The sequence below is a fragment of the Podarcis cretensis genome, assembly GCF_951804945.1.
Source record: "Podarcis cretensis genome assembly, chromosome: 13".
NCBI classification, from domain to species: domain Eukaryota; kingdom Metazoa; phylum Chordata; class Lepidosauria; order Squamata; family Lacertidae; genus Podarcis; species Podarcis cretensis.
Window position 1 is genome coordinate 22,234,875 of NC_137182.1, and position 25,895 is coordinate 22,260,769.

General features: G+C 47.0%; 1 protein-coding gene and 1 long non-coding RNA gene across 2 annotated transcripts in view; both read right to left on the reverse strand.

The window, feature by feature from the left end:
- Positions 1-25,895, reverse strand: part of LOC307201141 — a 394,453-nt gene that overhangs the window by 273,406 nt on the left and 95,152 nt on the right. The gene's annotated exons all lie outside the window — the stretch shown is intronic.
- NGFR (nerve growth factor receptor) overlaps positions 1-25,895 on the reverse strand; it is a 63,055-nt gene that overhangs the window by 6,432 nt on the left and 30,728 nt on the right. Inside the window, exons 3-6 of the mRNA XM_079949821.1 lie at positions 12,963-13,322; positions 9,609-9,686; positions 7,844-8,060; positions 3,311-3,471 (exon numbers count right to left, since the gene is read on the reverse strand). Of these exons, the coding sequence (XP_079805947.1) occupies positions 3,311-3,471; positions 7,844-8,060; positions 9,609-9,686; positions 12,963-13,322 (816 nt within the window). The remainder of the gene's footprint in view (positions 1-3,310; positions 3,472-7,843; positions 8,061-9,608; positions 9,687-12,962; positions 13,323-25,895) is intronic.

The window sequence follows — 25,895 nt, forward strand, 5'->3', positions numbered from 1 at the left end:
CTTTTCAACACCCCCCCCACCCTCCCACACTTCTCCTTTAAACTTCCACGGAGGGTTGAAGCAGAAACACAGAGGGGAACCTTGAGCAGGGGGTGCTCCTAGTGCCCAACAGCCGATGGGGGTGAGATGTCTATGTTCCCATCCCCCTCATTTCTCTTTAAGCTTCCTCGGAGTTTTGAAGGAGAAACATGGAGGGAGTTTGAAGGCTTTCTGCATTTTGAAGCGCAGGCTTTCTCTCTCTCTCTCTCTCTCTCTCTCTCTCTCTCTCTCTGTTTCTCTGGCCACAGCAGCAGTAATGATGTAGGAAGGCCCTAAGCCAAGCTGCTCTCTGAAGTGCGGTCCCCCCCATCTGTAAACTTTGAGAGGGGGCTGTTTCAGAGACCAGTTTAGCAAACTGCTTTGACAGCCTCCCATTTGAGCAAACAAAATTCCAACAGAGAAGAAGAAGAAGAGTTTGGATTTGATATCCCGCTTTATCACTACCCCGAGGAGTCTCAAAGCGGCTAACAATCTCCTTTCCCTTCCTCCCCCACAACAAACACCCTGTAAGGTGAGTGGGGCTGAGAGACTTCAAAGAAGGGTGACTGGCCCAAGGTCACCCAGCAGCTGCATGTGGAGGAGCGGAGACGCGAACCCGGTTCCCCAGATTACGAGACTACTGCTCTTAACCACTATACCACACTGGCTCTCAACAGAGAGGTGGTGGCACCAGAAAAGAGTCTGTTGGGGTATGAAATGTGGGAGTAAGGAGTAGAATGGAGAGTGGGCCATACTTAATGGTGGGAGAATTACGGTACAATGGAAGGCAACGTATGTCGAATACAAGTGCCCCAGTCAAAGTGAAACTCAGTCTTAACCCGGGGGGGGGGATATTTCTCTTCCAAATATAGATAGAAAGATGGTGGATGGAGGGATGGATGGAGGCAAGCATCTATTTTTAAAATAACTCTGCTACGCTCACTAATTTTCAACAATAATCATAATCAGATTTACTCATATACTAAAGAACACTAAGCTGCAATGTGTCCAGCACCATACATGGATTGTATTGAATTATTGTATTAATTTGTATGCAACACAATCTATTTATAACGAAGTGGCCGTGCGAGAGGCAAGTATACAGGATTAGTTCTGTTCCATACTATTTTTTTAAGCAAAAAAAAAAAAAAAATTCTAGTGGACCTAACGAATTTGGTAAAGAAATCATTGTACGGTTTTGTTTCAACTCTTCTTGATATTTGAATAAAAGTCTCTACCTCCCGCCAGCATCATTCCAGTGATGATACATATTTGCCTAATGGTAGACAGGTCCTGCTGTCCATCCCTGAATTACTCCATCGATCTGGAGTGAAAGGTGATCTCAATTTCCAAAGGAAGAAGTGAGAAAGATACATCCTTTTGCTTATTTGTTTTCATAGAATTGGTGAGTCAGAAGGGACCCAGAGGGTCTTCTGGTCCAACCCCTGCAATTTAACGCTTTGCAAACGAAAAAGGCATTTAAAACCACCAGTTCTAAATAAAGAACATTGGGGGGTGGGGGAATAGATTTAGGGGGCCTATCATTTCAGTTCTGTAACCCAAAATACCTTGGTTTTTAAAAACAACCCTACATTGAATATTTTGGGGCTCTGTGCAATACACACACAGAGAGATGGATGGATGGATGGATAGATGAATAGATGCATATTTGCTTGGGGAATACAGTGGTACCTTGGTTCTCGAACTTATCTGTTCCGGGATTCCGTTCGACTCCCAGAACCGTTCAAAAACCAAGGCCCGGCTTCTGATTGGCTGCAGGAGCTTCCTTCACTCAAGCGGAAGCCGTAGAAGCCACGAAAGCTGTGTCAGACATTCAGCTTCCAAAAAAACGTTTGCAAATCGGAACACTTCCTTCCGGATTCACGGAGTTCGGGAGTCGATTTGTTTGGGAGCCAAGCCATTCGAGTTCCAAGGTACCACTGTATTTGTTATGCATTTTGCTTTCTGCATCGGAAGTCTGATTGCTCAAACAGCCCTGTCCTACAATGCTCCTTTTCAGTTTGGAAATCAATATGGAATTCCCCATCATTTGAATGGGCCACTATGGAGTCTGTGGGGAGATGGAAAAAGAGGACTGACCTTCTCCCCTTGCTTTTTCTCCTATTGTGTTTTGCTTGGTTCACCAACTTCTGCCAGTTGCAACTAGAGAAGCTCAGTCCAAGGGTGCCAAGTTGAATAAAATATGGGGGGGGCAGGTAATTGATCACCAAACCTGGTGCACAGACCCCATTTGAATGGCAATGCCCCCTTAAATATCTTATTGGGGGGCCAAAGGGAACTCGGCCCCTAGGAGTTGGCTCCTACAATTCAGAAGTCGGAAGAGCATGAAGCTCTTAATCTCAGGGTTGTGAGTTTGAGCCCCACGTTGGGCGAAAGGTTTCCGCATTGCAGGGGGTTGGACTGGATGATCTTCGTGGTCCCTTGCAATTCTACAGTTGGCTCCTTACCTCTCTCGCCCTGACCTAGCCACTGTGATCCACGCGACGGTCACCTCCAGACTGGATTATTGTAACTCGCTCTACGTGGGGCTGCCCTTGAGACTGACCCAGAAACTCCAGCGGGTGCAGAATGCCGCAGCGAGACTCCTTACGGGGTCCTCGCTTAGAGATCACATTCATCCGGTGCTATACCAGCTGCACTGGCTCCCGGTGGAGTACAGGATCAGGTTTAAGGTGCTGGTTTTAACCTTCAAAGCCCTATACGGCCTAGGGCCCTCGTACCTACGGGACCGCCTCTCCTGGTATGCCCCACAGAGGAACTTACGATCTTCAAATAAAAACACCTTGAGGGTCCCAGGCCTCAGAGAGGTTAGGCTGGCCTCAACTAGAGCCAGGGCTTTTTCGGCTGCGGCTCCAACCTGGTGGAACGCTCTGTCACAAGAGACAAGGGCCCTGCAGGACTTGACATCTTTCCGCAGGGCCTGCAAGACAGAGCTGTTCCACCTGGCATTTGGTCAGGGCGCAGCCTGACCCCCTCCTCTGGCAATCTTTACAAAGCTTTAGTTTATGGTTGCCATCAATTTTGATTTTAATTCATTTTTATAATGTTTTATAATGTCACACTGTTTTAATGTTGTTAGCCGCCCTGAGCCCGGCTTCGGCTGGGGAGGGCGGGATATAAATAAAATTTATTATTATTATTATTATTACAGTTCTGAGATTTGCAGGTGACAGCCTGAACACGCTTGGCAGCTGCTGCCCCCTTGTCGCTGAAGCTGACTGGTGTCCCCTAGGCCTTCCTCCCTGTTCACCCAGTGGGCCATCCCCCTTGCCTTGCATGGACGCCGTCTGTGTTTGCGGCTGTTGGTCGTGGAGGCTTTGGCTGTCGACCGAGATGCCGCTATCGCTGTGGAGCTTCTCCCCTTCCGGCGAAGGCGTCTGGTTGACAGGGCGGTTGTTGGCGCCTTGCTTGTTCTGCTTGCAGCTGTTCCACCTAGAGGTGAAGAAGCAGGGAACAGCTGAGCCTCAGATGCTCACGCCTCCTTTCCCAGATCAAGGTACACCACAAACTTGGCGCCGTTGCCAACACAGTAGATTGCTCCCTGCGGATCACAATGCTTTGGGTGTGGTGAGCCCAATCTTCTCGGGGCTTGCTCAGGCAAACCTCGCGGCAGGGACTGTTTCTCCAGTCCAGGCATGAGGTTGCATTCGTCTGCACTGGCTCCTTGATTCTCGGCAACCAAAGTTTTCATGGAAGTCCACAAAGGCTCATATGGAAGGAACAGAGCCTGCATTTATCTCCCTAGGACACTTCCCGTGCTGAACCAGAAGACCATGAAGCCGCCCTCTGGATCGGGTGGGGACACACACCTTTGGCCCTCCACTTGTCACTGAACCACAACTCCCACCATCGCTGGTCATTGGCCATGCATGCTGGGAGGTTAGAGCTCAGCAACATCTGCAGGGCCAAAGGTCTCCTACACCTGCTCGGGGTGAACCTTCTAAGGATGGGGTTCAACCATCAAGTAGCCCAGCAGGCTGGTTGCAACCCCACCCCAGCCATTCGGCAGCTACACTGGTGACTGGGAATGGCCACCAAGACCATATAACAGTGGTCCTGAAAGACCTACATTGGCTCCCTGTACGTTTCCGAGCACAATTCAAAGTGTTGGTGCTGACCTTTAAAGCCCTAAACAGCCTTGGCCCAGTATACCTGAAGGAGCATCTCCACCCTCATCACTCAGCCCAGACACTGAGGTCGAACTCCGAGGGCCTTCTGGTGGTTCCCTCCTAGGGAGAAGTGAGGTTACAGGGAACCAAGCAGAGGGCCTTCTCAGTAGTGGTGCCCACCCTGTGGAATGCCCTCCCATCAGTTTTCAAGGAAATAAACAACTATCTGACTTTCCAAAGACATCTGAAGGCAGCCCTGTTTAGGGAAGTTCTTAATATTTGATGTTTGATCATGTTTTTAATATTCTGTTGGGAGCCGCCCAGAGTGGCTGGTGAAACCCAGCCAGATGGGCAGGGTATAAATAATAAATTATTATTATCATTATTCCAGGGCTGCCTACAAATCTGAACTTTAGTGCTGATGTAGCTCATCACTAGCCAGCTCTAGATTTTGGTGGGCTTAAAGGATGGGGGGAGAAAGTGTGTGTTTAAACCTGACTCTACCTAACGTGCAGTTCCTGAAACAGCAAGCAAATGGAAGTGAAGCCCATAAATACGCTGGTGGATACTATATACACAGGCAACGGGCGGTTTGCGCAGAGGTTACGTTCCTGACCCCTGTGTGCATCTCAGAGCAGCGCGCATAAGCCAATCTAGTCCAACATCCTGTTCTCACAGCAGCCCAACAGTTGCCTGTGGGAAACCAGCGAAGCAAGACCTGAGTGCCACAGTTCTTTCCCACACATAATCCCAAACAACCGGCATTAAGAGGCATACCTCCTCTGATACTGGACATAATAAAGCCGTCATGGCTGGCATTATCCCCCAGGCGTGTAGCTAACTCCCTTCTGAAACTGTCCGACTCGGCTGCATTCCCTACATCTTGCAGTAGCGAATTCCGTTATCTTAACTATGCACTTACTACGGAATAGCCAAGCCTTGTTTACTCACTTTTTAACAAGGCATTTCAACAGCATTTTCAACAAAACATCCTGCTCCAATGTTTCCCTGTTCAGCATTTCTTCCCCTCCCCAACCCTCGGAGCATAAAAAAGCCAAGCTTTTGTTTTTGTTTTTTTTTAACACACACAATGGAACAGCTGTGTAGTATCCCCAGATGTAGGTGATACGTTGTGCAGCTGTTCAGTGCATAGATTGGCTGCTTATGGCCTGTATAGATTACTCAAGACATTTCCTTCTCTATGGTCGGTCTCTCCTGTCTACCATTCAACTCTATTGCTTTAACCCTTGCCTTTTCAAATCTCATTGCAGACCCTCCAAGTGTACCCATTTTTCAGGGACAGTCCCGGATTTACAGAAGCCATCCTGGTTTCTGATTTGATCCTAGAATGTCCCACTTTTCCTTAGGATATCTTTATTTTCATCAGAGAAAGGTGGAGGGTATGGTAGGATGTCCTTATTTTATCAGAGAAATGTTGGAAGCTATGGAGTTATGCGACCCCCAAGCCAAGGAGATAAGTTACTATATAACCTCTAGAACACCTCTGAAGACAGCCCTGTCCAGGGAAGTTGTTTAATGTTTAATGCTTAATTATGTTTTTGTATATGTTGGAAGTTGCCCAGAGTGGCTGGGGCAACCCAGTCAGATGGGCAGGGTATAAATAATAAAGTTGTTGTTGTTGAATAGGACGTCTCTGTTTTCACCAGAGAAATGTTGGCGGGTATGTCATTGCCTTTGTATCAATTCATCCCCAATTCCCCAAATTGCAGTATGTTTGGGGGAATAATCATGATAAAGAGTATAATGAGGGTAGAGTTAATAATTAACAGTTTCCCTCCACACCATGGTTCAAATGAAAATCATCCCCCTTCCCACCAACACACCCAACATTTAGAGCTGAGGAAAGGGGGGATTGCCAGCCAAACCGTAAATTGTTATTTGGATTCCAGAAGCAGAGTTGCCAGTGGAGACCATCCCATTAGGGCAAGTGGGGCACAGCCCCACCCGCCTCAGCCTGCCCTCATCCAGCTCCCAACTGCCTGTCTCCTTACTTACAACTAGAGTAAAGGGGATAGAAATACAGGAGCATAAGGTGTTGAGGCTATCAACTTCAGCATTGTCTACACTGACTGGCAGCGGCTTTTCGGGATTTTCAAATGGGGAGCACTCCCAATCCTACCTGGAGATACCTGAGACCTTTTACAGGCAAAGTAGATCCTCTGCCATTGAGCTACAGCCCTTCCCCAGATGTGGATGGTACTGGATCTCTGACTCTTCCTCCTTAGTCTTAGCGTAGAACTCAGCAAAAGTCTGCCAGTTACTTCCTCTGGCTCCCCCTACTGTTGGCCTCCCTTCCTGCCGCCCAACCAATCCCTACAGGCAACAGCCTACAGCAAGCGCTGCTATTCCACCTGCGACATAAAGCAGATTGGCAACGATTGCCAAAATTTCCATGTCTGGAGGCACCTCCTTGCACATTCCGATGAGGAATCATGAACCAGCCTTCAAGAGCTGGTTTCTGGGAACCCAACAACACAGAAGAAGACTCCCAGATCTAGGCAATAGCAGCTGTCTGGAAAAGACATAGGCTTGACAATAATGGTATGTTGGCAGGTTCAGAGACTGTTTCCCTGCCATATGGGGCAAATGGAGGAGGGTGCCAAAACCTACACCAACCCACACAAGCAGCTTGAAGAGGAAGGAGAAAATGGGTGTGTATTCTGCTGATGAGCATCAAGGATGCTCAAAGACCACCTTGCTTGCCCCCAAAGGGATCAAGGCATTGCGAAAACTCCAAGCAGATGCTCATCAAAATGCCTTGCCTCTGCTGCTGCTGCCTCCACCTCCTCCCTGCCCTAAGTTACCCCCATCCCCACCACAAAACCTACTTTGGGGCATGGAAAATCCAGAGGTGACTTAGTATGTGATGGAGCACCTTTGCCTGCAGAGGAGAGGAGTGGGACTGATGGTGCCCAGTGGGAAAGTGACACTCTCTGCACTAGGGATGGGGGAGAAGTGTGATCCAGTTCGCATTTAAAGGCAAACTTACCTAATTCACACTTTCTGAAACAATCTGCAAACTGAAACACAGCTATCTGTCAAAATCCGCCCTTTTCTGAATTTCACAGCGCAGTTCTCCAGCCAAGAAACATGTACAAAAATGCACGTGCTAGTGTAAACTGCACATATAAATGCATACATTCCAAGAATAAAATACAAAAATGCATTGTGTTAGTCAAAAACTCATTTAAAATGTGTACATTGGGGGGGGGGGGGTTCGTACAGAAATGCTGGTGAATTTTCACGGGATTATTTTCACTAAAATCTGCAAATTTCTACGGTAAAGTGGAGAACTGAATTTAACACTGGGGAAAAATGAGAAATGGAATGGATTGAAATTGACAGATTTGACCATCCCTACTCTGTACACATTTCTGGCTGGGAAAATGGGAATCTAACACAGAGCCTCATCTTATTGGGTTGCAATTGCATCCCAGTTTCAAACAGCTCTACCAAGACCAGAGAGCAAACAAATTTGCGTTGACCCTTCCCTTGACCCAAAGTAAATTTCACAAAGGAAGGATGAAGTGGCAATGATGGGAGCAGCTTGTAAGAATGGGGTGGGCTTAGGGTTTGAGTAAGATTGGCCTTTGTGAGTGACCCTAATGAACGTTGATGATGTCCTTCTTCTGCACAATAATCCTCTCATTTCTGAACCTTGGGAGCATGCTTACCTCTTGAAAGCAATGTACGCCACCAGCCCCACCACCACGGCTGCCAAAATGGAGCAATACACAGGAATGAGGTTGTCCGCTGTGCCGCTTCGGACCACAGGCTGGGAGCTACCCATGACTGTGGTTGCTGTACCAGCCATGGTGCTACCAGAAACATCCATGGTATCTGGGCCATCTGTGACCTGAAAGGGGCCTTCAGGACTCCCAGGTGGAAAATCTGCAAGGAAGCAAAATAGCAAATGAGTCCCTAGTGTGGGAAATGGGAGGCTGCATTTCAGAATCACAGCTTTCAAAATGTGTGTCACTGGAAGGGACTCCTTTTTCCATGGCATAATATACTATATAAATTTGCTCTATGAGCCCTTGCACAAGGCAATGCCCCCTTTTAACTATATGCCACTGAAGAAGGCTTTGGAAGTCAAAGCACACCAGGCACGCTTTCTGAAATGTATCTGTTATAAGCAGATTTCTCCTCAAATCATACACGGTTTTGTTCAGATTCCTTAGTAAGTGTTGTCAGGGTTTCTTTTCTCTCTGGACTCCATCTGTGTTATTTAAGTGACTTTGCTAACAGAGTGGGGAGATTGCAAGTGGGATCAAGGAAAGAGTTTTCTTGCTGGCTGCTACTGGCATAAGTGGTTCTGTTGGCACATTCTACTGAAAGTATACAAACATGAACTCATAGTCTTGACTTTTAGCTTCTTTGACCTCTATGGTGTTCTACCTCCCCTCAGAAAACTTCAGGAATTGTAGCTTTCAGAGTGTGTCAAAAATTCTGCTTTAGTGACCTGAATTATTTCACACAGTTCATATTTCCAATGGAGTCCTTCCATGTTTGGAGTTATACCAACCAAGTAAATGAGGAACTGGTTCAACCAGGTCAAAAGAAAGGTGCAAAGAGCCATTGTGGTGTGATGGTCAGAAACTTAGACTACGCCCTGGGAGACCAAGGTTCAAATCCCCATTTGGCTGTGAAGTTCCGTGGATGATGTTGGGCCAGTCACTCTCTCTCAGCCTAGCCTACCTTACAGGATTGTTGCAATGGTGAAATGAGAAGGGAACCATGGAAGGCTCATTAGAAGAAAGGTGGTATATAAATACAGTGGTACCTCGGGTTACGGGTGCTTCAGGTTACAGACGCTTCAGGTTACAGGCTCTGCTAACCCAGAAATAGTACCTCAGGTTAAGAACTTTGCTTCAGGATGAGAACAGAAATCGCGTGGCAGCGGGAGGCCCCATTAGCTAAAGTGGTGTTTCAGGTTAAGAACAGTTTCAGGTTAAGAACAGACCTCCAGAAGGAATTAAGTTCTTAACCCGAGGTACCGCTGTACCTCAAGGACCACCGCTGCCCATATAAACCATCCTGGACTCTGCATTCATCATCTGAGGTCCTTCCTTGTGTGCCACCTGCATGTGAGGTCCGGAGGGTGGCAACACAAGAACAGGGCCTTTTCTGTAGTGGCTCCCCATTTGTGGAATGCTCTCCCCAGGGAAGTTCACCTGGCGCCTTCATTATATATTTTTAAGCTCCAGGCAAAAACATTCCTCTTCAACCAGGCTTTTGGCTGATTCATATTCTACAGCCTTTTAAATGTGTCTGTGGGAATTGGGGGGGGGGGGGGAGTTGCTGTTTTGTTTTACTTATTTACTTGTTTTTATCCAGTATTTTATTTTGTGAACTGCCCTGAGATCTTATGATCTAGGACGGTATATAAATCTAATCTGAATAAATAAACAAAATGTCACAAACAAACATCAAAGGTACCGTGTTGAGGAGCTGTGGTTGCACCCGTGGTGTTGGACTCCGGTGTTGGCGCAGCTGTGGTAAACCGTGGGTTAATCGCTGCCAATAAAACAGAGAAGAACTTAGCAGGGGAGTAAAGAAATCTTCAAGAAGGTGTGACCATCATCAAAATTCTAATTTTTTTGGTTTTTGTTTTTTTCCATTTGCTTAAGCTCACTGATTCCAACGAAAGAAGACCTGTGGGGAGGTTGGGGGGGGTAGCAAGGCCTGTGGAGCCATTTCACAGGAGAGACAGAAGTAGTGACCAGACCACTGAAGGGTTTAGTCTGGGTGCAGGACTGAAACCACTGCCCTGCCACAAAGATTACTTTGCGGCCTTCGACAAGTCACTGTCTCCCAGGACCAAAATGACACTCGTGCCAGGAGATCAGGGATCTGAGCTGCTGACGTTCCATTTTTTAAAGCTGAAATGAAGTCAACGGGAACTGTCAATTTGGGACATTTCAAATGTGAAGTTTGGATTTGCATTTCGAACGGGTTTTCCTCTTCAACATTTAAATCATTTCGGCTTGTTTACATCTCTTGGTTACTTTGATTTTTTGGCAGGCCTGGAGAAAGAAACCTGTTGATCCGTCAAGCTCACTGGTACCATTTCAGGTTATCTATCAAATGATGTCACTGATATCAAATATCTGTGCATGGTGCAGGTCACTCACAGGTCTGCAAAAACAACCACCACCACCTGTGGTCCCCCCCCCAAAAAAAATAATAATGAATATTTACTGTCATCTGAGTTCTGTCACATTTTGCCCACATAGCATTATTGACAACCTTGGCACTCCAGCCCTTTGGATTTGCATTAGCTCAAGATGTTGAGTCAAGCTACCCCATATAAGCAGGCGATACTCTTTCCCCTACACCTCTTCCCACTCATTTAGGGCTTCCCATCCAGCCTTGGACCTGACTCATCCCTGCTTAGCTTCACGAAATTTGGCAGTGCCTGAGGGAACAGCTGTTCTTTCTGCTCTGCAGCCTTGACTCCCCACCCCCCACACCTGAAGCCCTGTTACATCACAACAGTTGCTTACTCATCGTCAGGGGAATGCCAATTTGTTGATCACATTAACTCCACCCCATTGTCAAGGGAATTCCTGGCAAAGGTTCATGGAGTGTCCACACATCGGTTTCAATCCCAACCATTTCCCATCTTCAAATATACACAGTGAAAAGGAACAGCTGCTTGCCGTGACTTGATTTGTGTCCTGTTTCCAGGGGCTCTGAGTGCTAAATTTGGTGCTGCCTTTGCTGGGAAGCCTCTTTTATAGTTAATTGTTTTTATTAAGATTTTATTGGGTTACAAAAGTACATCTTCTGGCTCTCTTTGAACCAGATGTTTCACTGATCCCTAGATCTTGGATGAGGGACGCGGGTGGCGCTGTGGGTTAAACCACAGAGCCTAGGACTTGCCGATCAGAAGGTCGGTGGTTCGAATCCCCACGACGGGGTGAGCTCCCGTTGCTCGGTCCCTGCTCCTGCCAACCTAGCAATTCAAAAGCAAGTAAAAGTGCAAGTAGATAAATAGGTACCGCTCCGGCGGGAAGGTAAACGGCGTTTCCGTGCACTGCTCTGGTTCACCAGAAGCGGCTTAGTCATGCTGGCCATATGACCTGGAAGCTGTACGCCGGCTCCCTCAGCCAATAAGGCGAGATGAGCGCCGCAACCCCAGAGTCGGCCACGACTGGACCTAATGGTCAGGGGTCCCTTTACCTTTACTAGGTACTGGAAAGAACAAGAATCCTGCATTTATCAGATCTACAGTTCCCACTCTTCCTCATACACCTTTTATCAGTTATTTTTTAAGTTAATTAATAAAAGGTGTGTTTCTGTAGCACCTTTTTCTGAGCAAAATGGAGGGTATCGTGTACGTTAGCCTGGCCTAGTTCAGGACAAGAGAATGGAAGGTGCCAGGAAGAGAAATAGGCACACACTCAGAGTTTCTGTTTTCTCATCTTTGGTGGTTGAAAGAAGGGGAAGATGAGACCACTGGGGAATGGAGTGCATTGCAGTGTGGGCGGTTCTCTGCTGCTCTGTCTCCACGTGCAAGTTGAAGAAGGAACATCTGTAGATGGAAAGTCTTTAATCATAGCCTCCTGCCACCCACCAGCTGTAGGGTGTTGGACTGGGCATGGCATGGGCCATACACCTCAGAGAACAGTTATACAACTTCACAATTTGCTTCTTCCCCTGATCTGTTTATCCATTCAAAGGCTGAATACGTAGTAGCTGGGTTGTAAGCGGGTGGCGCTGTGGGTTAAACCACAGAGCCTAGGACTTGCCGATCAGAAGGTTGTGGTTCGAATCCCCGCAACAGGGTGAGCTCCCGTTGCTCGGTCCCTGCTCCTGCCAACCTAGCAGTTCAAAAGCACGTCAAAGTGCAAGTAGATAAATAGGTACCGCTCCTGCGGGAAGGTAAACGGTGTTTCCCTGCGGTGCTCTGGTTCGCCAGAAGCGGCTTAGTCATGCTGGCCACATGACCCGGATGCTGTACGCCGGCTCCCTTGGCCAATAAAGCGAGATGAGCGCTGCAACCCCAGAGTCGGCCACGACTGGACCTAATGGTCAGGGGCCCCTTTACCTTTACCTAAGGGGAGTTCAGAGCTCTGCGGAAATGCGTAAGCCCAAGTTTTCAGACCACATGTAGAGCGAATGTCCAGAGAAAAGTGAGGTCAGATGTCAGGGGCTGGACTGCGGAGGAATGGTGGGAGCTGCTACCCCCTTTTTCTGAACCTTCCCAAGGACAGGAGGACAGTATTAATTTAGAACGGTGGTTTGCAGAAGGGCATATTCCGGAGGGAAAACGCTGGGAAGTACTGGGTGAGGAACAGCTAGAAGAGGAAATGCCAAGAGAGGGACAGCTGGCAGATTCAGTGTCCTTGGACAGCATTCCTGGCCCTCCCCCTTCGCCCAAGACTAGAAGGGCTTGGAAAGCGTTAGAAAAAGGAAGCGCAACGGCAACAAACTCAGATTACCCGATGTGGGAGTGACATAGATTAATGGACATGGGGGATGACCAACGCCATTTCTTTTAGAGATATGCATTCCTTGTCTCTCGCTGTGATCATTAAAGAACTTGTCTGTTAAGAACGCTCCTTTTGTTTGATCTGCTTATTTACTGCCACTGGGGAAGGGATCTGATTCCCCAAAGCCTGACATCATCCCACTGACCCTGACCCCAATGCCATTGCATCCCACTCACCCCACTTCGTTACCTCCACAAACAGCAGTGAAGGTCTGGAAAGGAATGTTTGCGCATTGTTAGTGTGCTCTACCCTTCCTGTTCAGTGCACATTTTCAGCCTGTCCCAATGACCCTTACCTCTGCACCTCGCATCTGACGTGGCGGTGCACTCCTTGACAGTGATCTCGTCCTCTTCACACACGGTGCAAGGAAAGCAGGGGTCCACGTGGTTCGCTTCATCAGAGTATGTCCCCAAGGGGCACTTCTCACACCACGTGTTCTGATTTTCCCCGCAGGGGTACACGAGGCCATAGCCCACTTCGCAGATCCGGCACTTCCTGCAAGTGTCGCTCCTCTCGTCCCGGTAGTAGCCATAGATGCATTTGCAGACGGTGTTGTCCGACTCCACGCAGGGTGCTAACATGCCTTCCAGGCCCACGCATTCCTTGCAAGGCTTGCAGGGCTCTGTGGCACTCACTGCGTCAGAATAGGTGACACCTGGAAAGAACGAGAGGAAGCAACAGTCATCCATTGGGCAAGAGATGTGAGACATCGTATAGAACTGTCTTCATGGGAGAAGTTGTGGCAGAGTAATCTAAGATTTACTGATTGCTATACTTTAAAATAAAAGTATATGAAGATGATTTATGGATTGTATTTAACACCAAGTAAGACGCAGGTGGCGCTGTGGGCTTGCCAATCAGAAGGTCGGCAGTTCAAATCCCCGCGATGGGGTGAACTCACATTGCTCGGTCCCTGCTCCTGCCAACCTAGCAGTTCGAAAGCACATCAAAGTGCAAGTAGATAAATAGGTACTGCTCCAGCGGGTAAACGGCATTTCCGTGCGCTGCTCTGGTTCGCCAGAAGTGGCTTAGTCATGCTGGCCACATGACCCGGAAGCTGTACACCAGCTTCCTCGGCCAGTAAAGCAAGATGTGCGCCGCAACCCCAGAGTCGGCCACGACTGGACCTAATGTCAGGGGTCCCTTTCCCTTTATACTTTAAAATAAAAATTTATGAAGATGATTTATGGATTGTATTTAACACAAAGTAAGCTAGCCAAAATGTATAAAGCTAAGTCAAGTATGTGTTGGAAGTGCAAAATGACAGAAGGAACATTCTTCCCTATGTGGTGGAGTTGCAAAAAAGCTAAGGGCTATTGGGAAATGATATATAATGAAATTAAAAATATGTTTTAGTTGATAATTCCCAAGAAACCCGAAGCTTTTCTTTTAGGAATTATAGATAATGATGTTCCAAAAGAGCTGGTTAGCTTATTTAGGTACACGACGACAGCAGCATGAATATTGGTTGTCCAAAAATAGAAAGGAGAGTTCGCAACAAAGGAAGATTGGTTTTTGAAAATGATGGAGTATGCAGAACTGTCAAGATTAACACCAAAGATTAGACACCAAAACGACGGTAAACTCACTGAGGACTGGAAACTTTTTTATTGAGTTTTTTAAAGAACTATTATAGGGAGATGAAAATATGAGCAGGACTTGAAATATGAGCAACAATGTGAATTATTAAAATAAATAGGTGAAATTGAATGTATTGAATAGTATAGGTGAAATATGCAGCATTTAAGGGTAAATATGGAGGACAGGAAGTCGACTGATAATGTAATTTATGGTTTATGTTAAAATTTGTAAAGTTTTTTTTCCTTGTGAAAAATTAATAACCAAGATTTTTAAAAACCCAACAGTTTCTCAATGAATAAAGAGCCCATTGACTTGTGTGTTAAAAGGGACTGGGGAGCGACTTCAGATGGCCCATCTAGCCTAGCACCCTGGCCAATGAGATGCTGATGGAACACTTGCAAGCAGAACCTGAGAGTAACCACACTCTACCCATCTGCGTTTCCCAACAACTGGTATTTGGAGGACATATCCGGCTTGGCTAGTAGCCACTGATAGCCTCAGCCTCCATGAATTTGCCCATCTTCTTTGAAAACCTTCCAAGTTGGTGGCCTTCGCTAGTTCCATTGACTAAAATTAACCTATGGAACTCACTGCCTCAGGATGTAGCAGTAGCTACTTGCTCAAATGGTTTCAAGAGGGTTTTAGAGAACAGGTCGATCAGTGGCTATTAGCCATGAAAATGAATAGAACCTACATGTTCAGAGGTCATATACCTCTGAATTGCCAGTCTTTAAAAGTCTCTTGACCTCCCTGGTGGCTGGAAGCAAGGTTCCTTCCAGGTCACTTCCAGGATAACAACTGAGAACTGGGGCTTTGTTTTTGGAACACTTAAATGCTGGATGCCTACAGTTCTTTCAACTGAAGAATGGGTGTGTCGAGTACGGGGGGGAAATTGAGATGTCAAAATTAATTTACCAAACGTGTGCGATAAAAGGAAGGAAGAAAAACAAAGCAGAATTTTGGATTAGGCCGATTGCCTTTTATTAATTTTCATAAACAGGGCTGCAATACTGATTTGAATAAGTCCAGATGCTTTGCAGAAATTTTATACAGTTACTTTTGGAAATAGCTCAGTCCTTGTTCTTTGTGTTTTGCTTGCCTCATGACTGTTAGACTTTTAACAAATCGTGTTGACACTCCCCTCTGTGATTTTGTTCAATTCATGTGGGTGCATCTCCCCTCCCAGAAAGGCTCGCCGGACACCTTCTCCTCTATCCTTAAGGCACCAGGCAAAAACATTCTATTCTCCCGGGCCTTTTAGGTGTTCTCCAACCAGGGCAGGCAAACCTCTGCAGCCCGAGGGCCGCATCCCCTAGTATGCAGCCTTCTGATGACCACATGCCAGAGGTGAGCGGGGCCACAGGTGTTACTCTTGCCTTTATACAGAAAGCTACAGCCCGGTCACATAGAAGTCAAAGTTTTCTTCATGTACATCTCTCCATCCAGGCAATCAGAGATACATTTTAACAGCCAAAATAATTGGGAGAGTATGGATCAAAGCCAACATAAGAAGAGTTTGGATTTGATATCCCACTTTATCACTACCCAAAGGAGTCTCAAAGCAGCTAACATTCTACTTTCCCTTCCTCCCCCACAACAAAGACTCTGTGGGGTGAGTGGGGCTGAGAGACTTCAGAGAAGGGTGACTGGCCCAAGGTCACCCAGCAGCTGCATGTGGAGGAGCGGGAAAGCGAACCCGGTTCACCAGATTACGAGACTACCACTCTTAACCACTACACCACACTGGCTCTCCCTGGACCCCTGGATGGTTAAGTCCAGCCAAAGGTGACTATGAGGTGTGGTGCTCATCTCGCTTTCAGGCTGAGGGAGACGGCGTTTGTCCACAGACAGCTTTCTGGGTCGTGTGGCCAGCATGACTAAACCGTTTCTGGTGCAATGGGACACTGTGACGGAAACCAGAACGCACGGAAACACTGTTTACCTCCCCCTGCAGTGGTACCTTTTCATCTACTTGCACTGGTGTGCTTTTGAACTGCTAGGTTGGCAGGAGCTGGGACAGAGCAATGGGAGCTCACTCCGTCGCAGGGATTTGAACCGCCGACCTTCTGAACGGCAAGCCCAAGAGGCTCGGTGGTTTAGACCACAGTGCCACCTGCGTCCCATGAGGGCCAATGTGACCTGGGAAGAGTCCTAGGACTCATAGGCCTAGAGGCCAAATGCAGGTCCCCAGCCAATGTGGTGTGGTTAAGAGCAGTAGATTCGTAATCTGGGGAACCGGGTTCGCATCTATGCTCCTCCACATGCAGCTGCTGGGTGACCTTGGGCTAGTCACACTTCTCTGAAGTCTCTCAGCCCCACTCACTTCACAGAGTGTTTGCTGTGGGGGAGGAAGGGAAAGGAGAATGTTAGCCGCTTTGAGACTTCTACGGGTAGTGATAAAGCAGGATATCAAATCCAAACTCTTCTTCTTCTCCTCTATGTGCATAAACCCTTATACATTAAGGAATAAGGCAGCAGGGGAGTAAGGAGCAGGCAGTGGCAGGTGGTAGAGGAGGCAGCAGCAGCAGCAGCGGTGGCAAGCATCACATTCCTTGGAAGCCAGATCTGCCACCTGAGGCAACTGCCTCAGCTTGTCTCATAGGTGGGCCGGCCCTGACTCCCACCATCCCTGACTATTGACCAGCGCTGATGGGAGTTGGAGTCCCACCACATCCAGAGGGCCACAAGTTCCCTACCCCTGACCCTGAATATAGGGATTAACAGTGTGGGCGGGTGTGCAGATTGATAAAACAAGCTCAGTCGCAACCCCAGATTCAAGCCACCTGCCAACTCTGGCTGCAGGGCCTTTGGGTGAAGCAAGCATAGCAATATACCAACCCTCCTAATTATGGTCCTTGCTCCCCACCCTCATTTCCTCTCCAAATTAAGTGAACCCAATATGGGAGGATCGTGGGGTGGGGGAAGCCTGTTTAGAGTTTGCATAACTGTGCCTGAAGGCAACATTCGCTCGCCGTTCATTGCTGCGTAGTTATAATTGGCTCATAACAATAAAATTGACCCAACTCTGTTACAATGATCGCATAGGATGAATCACACACCAGTGAGCATTATAAAGTGCGCTGTGATGCCTAAAGAGGCAATATATTATGATTTAATGGAGGAGTTAAACCAGCAGAAGGAGCTATACAAACACGCTGACTTCGAGTTAAAATAGTTTATTTCGATTTAGCTCTGGCTCCAGTGGGCCTTCCTAGCTGAGGAGCCAGCACTGAAGATATCCAGTTTCACACGAGCCAGGGAAGGGGTGCTGGCAAAGGATCAGTACCCAGATGGCAACATTGCCAAGTTCATGCCCTCAAATAGCCCCTGTACAGAAGGTATGGCATTTCCAGGGATGGCACTTTCCCCATCGCAAACCTGCCGTAGCAAGGAAATCCATGCCTGGCAGAATTCTCCGTTCTGTGAATCATCCACTAGGAATGGGGGAGTGATTTGATTCATTCTTTTGAAAAGAATTCACAAACCGAAACATAGCCATCCTCGAAAATTCTCTGAATTTTGCAATACGCTTCTCCAGCCACGTAATGTATACAAAAATGTGTGTAAAGCGTGGGGGGGGAGTGCACTGTATTAAGGGAAATTCCTTTGCAATAAAGTGTGCATTAGGCAAAAATTGCATACGAAAATGTGCATATGAAGCCGCAGAAAAATCCGGATTAATGTTTATGAGAACTGTGGAAACGAGTTACAGATAGGTAGCCGTGTTGGTCTGCCATAGTCAAAACAAAATAAAAAAATTCCTTCCAGTAGCACCTTAAAGACCAACTAAGTTAGTTCTTGGTAGGAGCTTTCGTGTGCATGCACACTTCTTTTTTTATTTTGTTTTATTTTTTTATTTTGTTTTATTTTTTTATTTTGTTGTGGAAACGAGAAAAGCAGAGAAACTGAAATGGACAGATTTGCCCTTCCTTAAGACTAACACACACACACACACACACACACACTTCCTTTCTAGTGCTATTGTCTTCCCCCTAGCACAACTGCTATGCCATACAAGGCCCAGGTTCCTTGCACAGCAGGTGATAGATGATTTTAGGACCTACACTGGGAATGAAGCGTGGTCTTTTGCTTTAACTGGAGATGTAAGTTCATCATCACCATCATCACCATCATAATCTTTATACCCCACCCATCTGGCAGGGTTTCCCCAGCCACTCTGGGCAGCTTCCAGAGAAATATAAAAACACAATACAGTGGTACCTTGGGTTAGATACACTTCAGGTTACAGACTCCGCTAACCCAGAAATAGTGCTTCAGGTTAAGAACTTTGCTTCAGGATAAGAACAGAAATCGGGTTCCGGCGGCGCTTCGGCAGCAGGAGGCCCCATTAGCTAAAGTGGTACCTCAGGTTAAGAACAGTTTCAGGTTAAGAACGGACCTCTGGAACGAATTAAGTACTTAACCCATGGTACCACTGTAAAACGTCAAATGTTAAAAACTTCCCGATGCATCCTGTATCCGGGGAATGTATCACTAGACCAGAGAAGGCTTCCTTAAATCTGGATCCCAGCGGTGCTGATAAGCCATTTTAGTTAGACTCACCAGGACTCAACTGCAGCTTCTGTCAACCTCAACCAACATAACCAATGGTCGTTTCTATACACACTTTCTTCTAATGTACACATATTTGCTACACCTTATTTGGTTGAAGAACCGCATTACAAAATTCAGAGAGGGATAACTTTCGAAGGCTAGATGCCCATTGCTTTCGTGTATTGTTTCTGGTACTGAGTAATTTCCCATTAAGATGCAAACCAAAACAAAATTTCTTCACGACATGTGGATGATGCTTCCCTGAAACAAATTACAGATGTTTTCAGGGAAACAGGAATCCTCAGTAATGAGCAACTGTCACAACCACGATGTTTGCTTGGAAACAAACTCCACTAAGCATGGAATCTCCAAGCAATTTCAGGCACGCCTTGTTGACATCTTCCTCTTCCACAGGATGGAGGAAGAAATGAAGGGATTGGCTCAATCTCAGCCAATAGGGAAGAGCTGGTCAGTGAGGCTGGAGTTGTGGGAACTGCTCCATACCTGAAGGATCACCTCTTTTCCCATATACCTGCTTGGACTCTGAGATTTTCCTCGGAGGCCTTTCTCCAACTGCCACTACTGACTGAGATGTGCTGAATAGAATGGAGGCCTTGGAGGAGAGGGTCTATCTGGGGGGGGGGGGCATCCCAACTGTGGAATGCCCCCACCCCTGGGGGAAAAAAATCACCTAACATCTACTTTAATTTCTTTTTATTTCCCCAGACCTTTGAATGCATTTTGGTTTTAAGCTGTTTTTACTCTCTATGATTTGTGTTTTCAGGTATTTATATGCTGGACCGGATTAAGACTTTTAGAAGCCCTCAGCACTTAAAAGATTTTGGTGCCCCCGTATGTACTGTATCTAATTCAAAATATAAACAATAACCATAAAATATGCAATTATTTTATAAAGTTCAGCCTGACTGAATCTCGTTTTTACTCTTTGTGGTGGTGTTGCACTGAACTTACAAAATAATAAAATTATTATTCCTAAACAGCCATGGCCCTGTATACCTGAAGGAGAGTCTTCACTCCCATCATTCAGCCCAGACACTGAGGTCCAGCTCCAAGGGCCAGTTCGGAAGATTTCCTCCCTGCAAGAAGTGAGGTTACAGGGAACCAGGCAGAGGGCCTTCTTGGTAGTGGCGCCCGCCCTGTGGAACACCCTCCTGTCAGGTGTCAAACAACTATCAGGCTTTTAGAAGGCATATGAAGGCAGCCCTGCGCAGGGAAGCTTTTAATGTTTGAGGTTTTATTGTGTTTTTAATATTTTGTTTGGAGTTGCTCAGAGTTGCTGGGGCAACTTATTCAGATGGGTGGTGAATAAATAAAAAAATTGTTATTACACACGCATATTAGAGGAGCCTTTTTTGTGGAACCTGGTTCAGCTGCACCTTATAGTTCGTGGTAAATCCAGCAATGGAAAATTTCTGTGGTGCTCCCCTTCCCTTGATGCCTTAAGCATGCACTTATTTTGCTTAATGGTTAATCCAGCCCTGTTAATATGCAAGTACAGTGGTACCTCAGGTTAAGAATTTAATTCGTTCCAGAGGTCTAACCTGAAACTGTTCTTAACCTGAGGTACCACTTTAGCTAATGGGGCCTTCCGCTGCCACTGACGCTGCCACGCAATTTCTGTTCTCATCCTGAAGCAAAGTTCTTAACCCGAGGTACTATTTCTGGGTTAGCGGAGTTTGTAACCTGAAGTGTCTGTAACCTGTGGTACCACTGTATATGCATAAAAGTGTGTGTGTGTACCTAGCATTGCTTGGGAATTCCAAGAAACCCAAATTATGAGTGCAGTTTTGAAACCGGTGGTTAAAATCAGTGCAGCCCGCCATCTTGATTCCAAATGGTGTCTAATTGTATCCCAACAAAGACAAACCTGTTCCTTGATCTCAGGAAATCATCATGCAAGATTTGGTTATGGTGTCTTAAAAGGTGTCCAAATGCATAGCAAACAGGTTAACCACTTTCCAAAATATATAGCCAATACATACATAAATGTATGTTTATCACTGCCTCAATTATTATTAAGTTTTACATGACTTTATTTCCCGTTGTGAGCCACCCCAAAAACTTTGCTATGGGGCAACCTATAAATACCGCAAGTGAGTAAATAAATGTCGATTTGGCAGCCATACATTGCTGCCATCTCCGTTCGACAGTGGGGATGCGGGGAGCAATGTTTGATCAAGCATCTGTTTTCCCGTCAATTAGCTATGGGAAAGGATTAGGATTCTGGTGTCCAATGTAAACACTGAATAACGATGCCAAAATTGCTGACTTTCCACTGACCCTGCTCTTCGTTCCTGCTTCTCTGGTTTCAGCTGCACTCTGTGGGGAATTAAATAGTGTGTGGAAATCAATCTTTCTGTGCCCTGCTTCATGTCCCAAATTTCCTGGCCTGCTTTTTTCTCTGCGCGATCACCCTCACCATCATTGGCCAAAGGCGTCTAGAGAAGGAGAACTTGTTTCAGATTGATGCAGGAACACACAAGTGCTGGCTATCTGAAGAAATGCCCCTTCGTGTAACCAGGTTGCACAGTGACTGTAAAAGGTAAAGGTAAAGGGACCCCTGACCATTAGGTCCAGTCGTGACCGACTCTGGGGTTGTGCCGCTCATCTCGCTTTATTAGCCGAGGGAGCCGGCGTACAGCTTCCGGGTCATGTGGCCAGCATGACTAAGCCGCTTCTGGTGAACCAGAGCAGCGCATGGAAACGCCGTTTACCTTCCCGCCAGAGTGGTACCTATTTATCTACTTGCACTTTGACGTGCTTTTGAACTGCTGGGTGGGCAGGAGCAGGGACCGAGCAACAGGAGCTCACCCCGTCGTGGGGATTCGAACCGCCAACCTTCTGATTGGCAAGTCCTAGGCTCTGTGGTTTAACCCACAGTGCCAGGCTTAAATCGCCCCCTCCCAAAAACGCTCTTAATTCATTTCTTGATTTACTTTCAGGTGTGGGATTGAGCCTAGGGCTAGGCAAATCTGCACATTTCAGTTCCTCTCCATTTGCCCACTCTCAAGTTCAGCCCTCCACATTCCCACATCAGTTTGTGAATGAAAAACAAAACTACAGCTCAGACTCCATCTTAAGCTAGACTTAAGCATGCCTTTGCAACTGAATTGCCATTTTAAGCCTGCCTGAGCAAACCTGCCGTCTCTGTTATTCTGCAACAGGAACTCTGAGGGAGCAAATGTTATTCTTACCTTTTACAGGACTGTTTGTGTGATTTGTGCTTCAAGGGGAAGAAAGGGGGGCGGGCAAAACCAGGAGAATCCAGTCTGCCTTAAAGCATTCTGGATTACTTAAACTAAAAGGCTAAAACTAGCCTATCTAAGCTTCCCTTTTAAGCTGCAAAGAGATGCACTCTGCTGAACTCACAAACATGAGGGAGGGAGGATAATAGCTAATAAATATATCGTCTCCTAGCATCTAGACACAGCCCTACACCTCTAATATGCACACCTCTGTGTGCCATTTTGCCCAATATTTCCATTTTCTTATGCTTTTTTCACAAATATGTGCATTTTTATGCCCGCTTTACCCTGCTACATGCATTTTTCCTACCCATTACGTGGCTGGCGATCTGCACTGCAAAATTCGCAGAAACTCATTTCAGCTGGCGTACTGTTTCAGAAAGTGCAAAATTGGTGGGTTCGCTGATAAATGCAAGCCAAAGGGTGTTTTTTTCATTGATTCCTTCCGCCATGATTTTGCAGCCATCCAGCTCCTCCACACACCCCCTCTCCCTCCCATTGCACCCTATTAATCTTTCATCAGCTGTGTGATCTCTTGAGGACGTTCTTGGGAAATAGCCATTTTCCTTCTGAATGGCAGGACGCAAAAAGCCACTCTTCAGATTGAATGCCTCCATCAAAACACACCACGCTCTCATTTAAACTTGCCCTTTGCTGTCACTATCAATGAAGCAGTAGCCTTTGTCACCGGCCTCTCGGGCAAACTCCCGCCTCCCCAAATCCCCCTTGTTAACTCGGGGGGCGGGGCGGGAAGGAAGCAAAAGTAATAGATCTAAATTGCAGGAAGGAGTATTAAGGTTAAATAGCAGAAGGGATGTTTTGAAACGTTAAGAGACTTGAGCACTGAAAAAAGAAATGTTAGCGGAGACTTCAGCCTTCTTGGGGAAGGACTGATTCCTTGGTGGTGGAGCTGAAGGCCCCAGATTCAAATCCTGATATCTCCAAGGATCAAGTAGCACAATCTGGGAAAGGCATCTGCTGGATATTCTTAGGAGTCCACTACCACTAGAAGAAGCAACACTGGCCAAGTGGTGCCAAGGTCTTGACCCTCTCTATGAGGCTCTTTTGTGTTTTAGTTGTTGTAACCTGCCCTGGGACCACCCTCAGGCGGTGATAACTTGGAGGGATGGGATGTGGGTAGGTGAGCAGCCTGTGGGATGTAACATCACTGTAGCAGTCAAGTACAACATTTCCTGTTTGCCTAGAGTGGACACACAGGGGGATGTTACTCCAGCCAGGAGGACTTCCTGTCACACCTGGTCTGGAGCATCCTCTTCCTGCATGTGACCAAGGAGATGAGCGAGACCCTGGAAGACCCCATAAAAGAGCTAGTCCCACAGCCACCTTCCCTTCTCTCTTGACCCTTCTTCGCTTTATACCATCTTGATGCCTTTGCTGTGTGCTGGCTCTCAGCCAGCAGCCCATGGGCTCAATCCCCATATAGGATGAACCCACACTCCCTTCTGTAACTACAGGCTAAAGTCTACTTTCAGAATCATACCGTGAACTGAATGTAAGTAAACCTCTTATTACATTTAAGAGAAGACTGTTGTGTCTTTATTCTTTTTTTAGAAGGAACCAAGGGGGTTTACCAGGAATCCAAATCTGGACAAGCCAGACTGGATTGCTTAACTCAGGGGTCAGCAAACTTCATCAGCAGGGGGCCGGTCCACTGTCCCTCAGACCTTGTGCAGGGCCGGACTATATTTTGAAGAAGAAAAATGAATGAATTCCTATGCCCCACAAATAACCCAGAAATGCATTTTAAATAAAAGGACACATTCTACTCATGAAAAAACATGCTGATCCCCTGGACTGTCCGCGGGCCGGATTTAGAAGGAGATTGGGCCTGATCCGGCCCCTGGGCCTTAGTTTGCCTACCCATAGCTTAACTCAAGAGATTCTAATGAATCTACTAACTAGCTTTCTGCAATATACAGGGGAATGTACTCTGCTACTGACTCACTAGCGTGAGTGAGGAAGGATAATTTTTAATCAATATATCCTCTCCCACTATCCACAACATTCCCACACAGCCTAGGCAGAGAGTCCAGGGGAGACAAAGAGGGAACTGAAGAATGGAGATATAGGCAGGTTGGTAGCCCAGGCAAGTTGCGGAGGTCTGAGGGTTGGATTTGTCAATGGCTGTCAGTTTGTCAATGGCTGGTGGTATCGTGTTGGAGGGAGCACTTGGCAAGCTCTATGATTCTCTGATTTCTGTGAAATCAGCATCCATCTCTACATGCACAGCAGGTGCTGTAACTTTCCAACAGTTTGACCTTAGCCCTGAAAACGCACTCTTCCATTGTCTCCCAAGACAGACGGATGCCAACAAAAATTACCAGTGGAGGCTGGTGCCCAGCTGGGAGTGGGAAGATGGATGGCATGGAGGCTAACAGTCACTGGAGCAAAAGCCAGTGGCAGGCCGAGACAGAGACAGTAATAGGCCGAGCCAACTAATTCCGGCTTCGTCGTCCTCCTCCTCCCTGCTGAATTCTACAAAGGCAACAGTGAGGCTGAAAAGAAGGAGGCTGACAGACAATGCCAAGGGTGCCAACTTGAATAAAATATTGGGGGGACCCAGGTAAGCCCGTCCTGCATAATCAATCACATGACGCAGTGCACACGCACCATTTGAATGGCAATGTCCATCAACTTGGGGGGAGGCTCAAATATTTTATGGGGGGCCGAAGACGCCTCGGCCCCTAGGAATTGGCTCCTAGGAGTTGTATTTAAGGAGGCAGGCAGGTGATACCTGACTGAGGGCTGACTCATAGCTGTCAACCTTCCCTTATTTTCGGGAAATTCCCTTATTCCAGCACAGTTTCCTGCTGCTTCCCGCTGCTATCCCGGATTGTTAGATATCCCGTAGACTGTCTCGGGGACAGGTGAGGCTGCTGATCCCTTCTTTTCGAGGCTGCTGATCCCTTCTTTTCAAATCTGAAAGTTGACAGCTATGGGCCAACTGTGCTTGAGGGAACAGTACCTTTCAGGGCTTGGACTCAAGAGGGCAAGATGGAGGAGGAATGGTGGAGATCATACCCCATCCCCTTTCTCCCAATGGTGCAGGAGAAGAGGGAGGCAGCGCTGGTTTACAGCAGGGCTTTGAGGGGTTTGAGGGAGAGTTAGATGAACAGAAAAGTTGGGAAGTGTTAGGGGGGGGGACTGTGGCAGGGCAGCCAGATGACACGTTGTCACTGGAGAGTTTTCTGACCCACCCCCTTTTCCCAGAACAGTGCAAGAACTAAGTTATCAGAGACATTTGACCACGAGTGGCCACCGTAAGGGAAGATGCTGTTGCTATGAAGGAGGGAGGAGGAGCCCAGTTTGGAGCAACGCCATTACAGTGGTACCTCAGGTTACAGACGCTTCATGTTACAGACGCTTCAGGTTACAGACTCCGCTAACCCAGAAATAGTACCTCGGGTTAAGAACTTCGCTTCAGGATGAGAACAGAAATCACGTGGTTGCAGCAGGAGGCCCCATTAGCTAAAGTGGTATCTCAGGTTAAGTACGGTTTCAGGCTAAGAATGGACCTCCGGAACGAATTACAGTGATACCTTGGGTTACATATGCTTCAGGTTACATACGCTTCAGGTTACAGACTCCGCTAACCCAGAAATAGTGCTTCAGGTTAAGAACTTTGCATCAGGATGAGAAAAGAAATTGTGCTCCGGCGGCGCGGCAGCAGCAGGAGGCCCCATTAGCTAAAATGGTGCTTCAGGTTAAGAACAGTTTCAGGTTAAGAATGGACCTCCGGAACGAATTAAGTACTTAACCTGAGGTACCACTGTAAGTTCTTAACCCAAGGTACCACTGTATTAAGG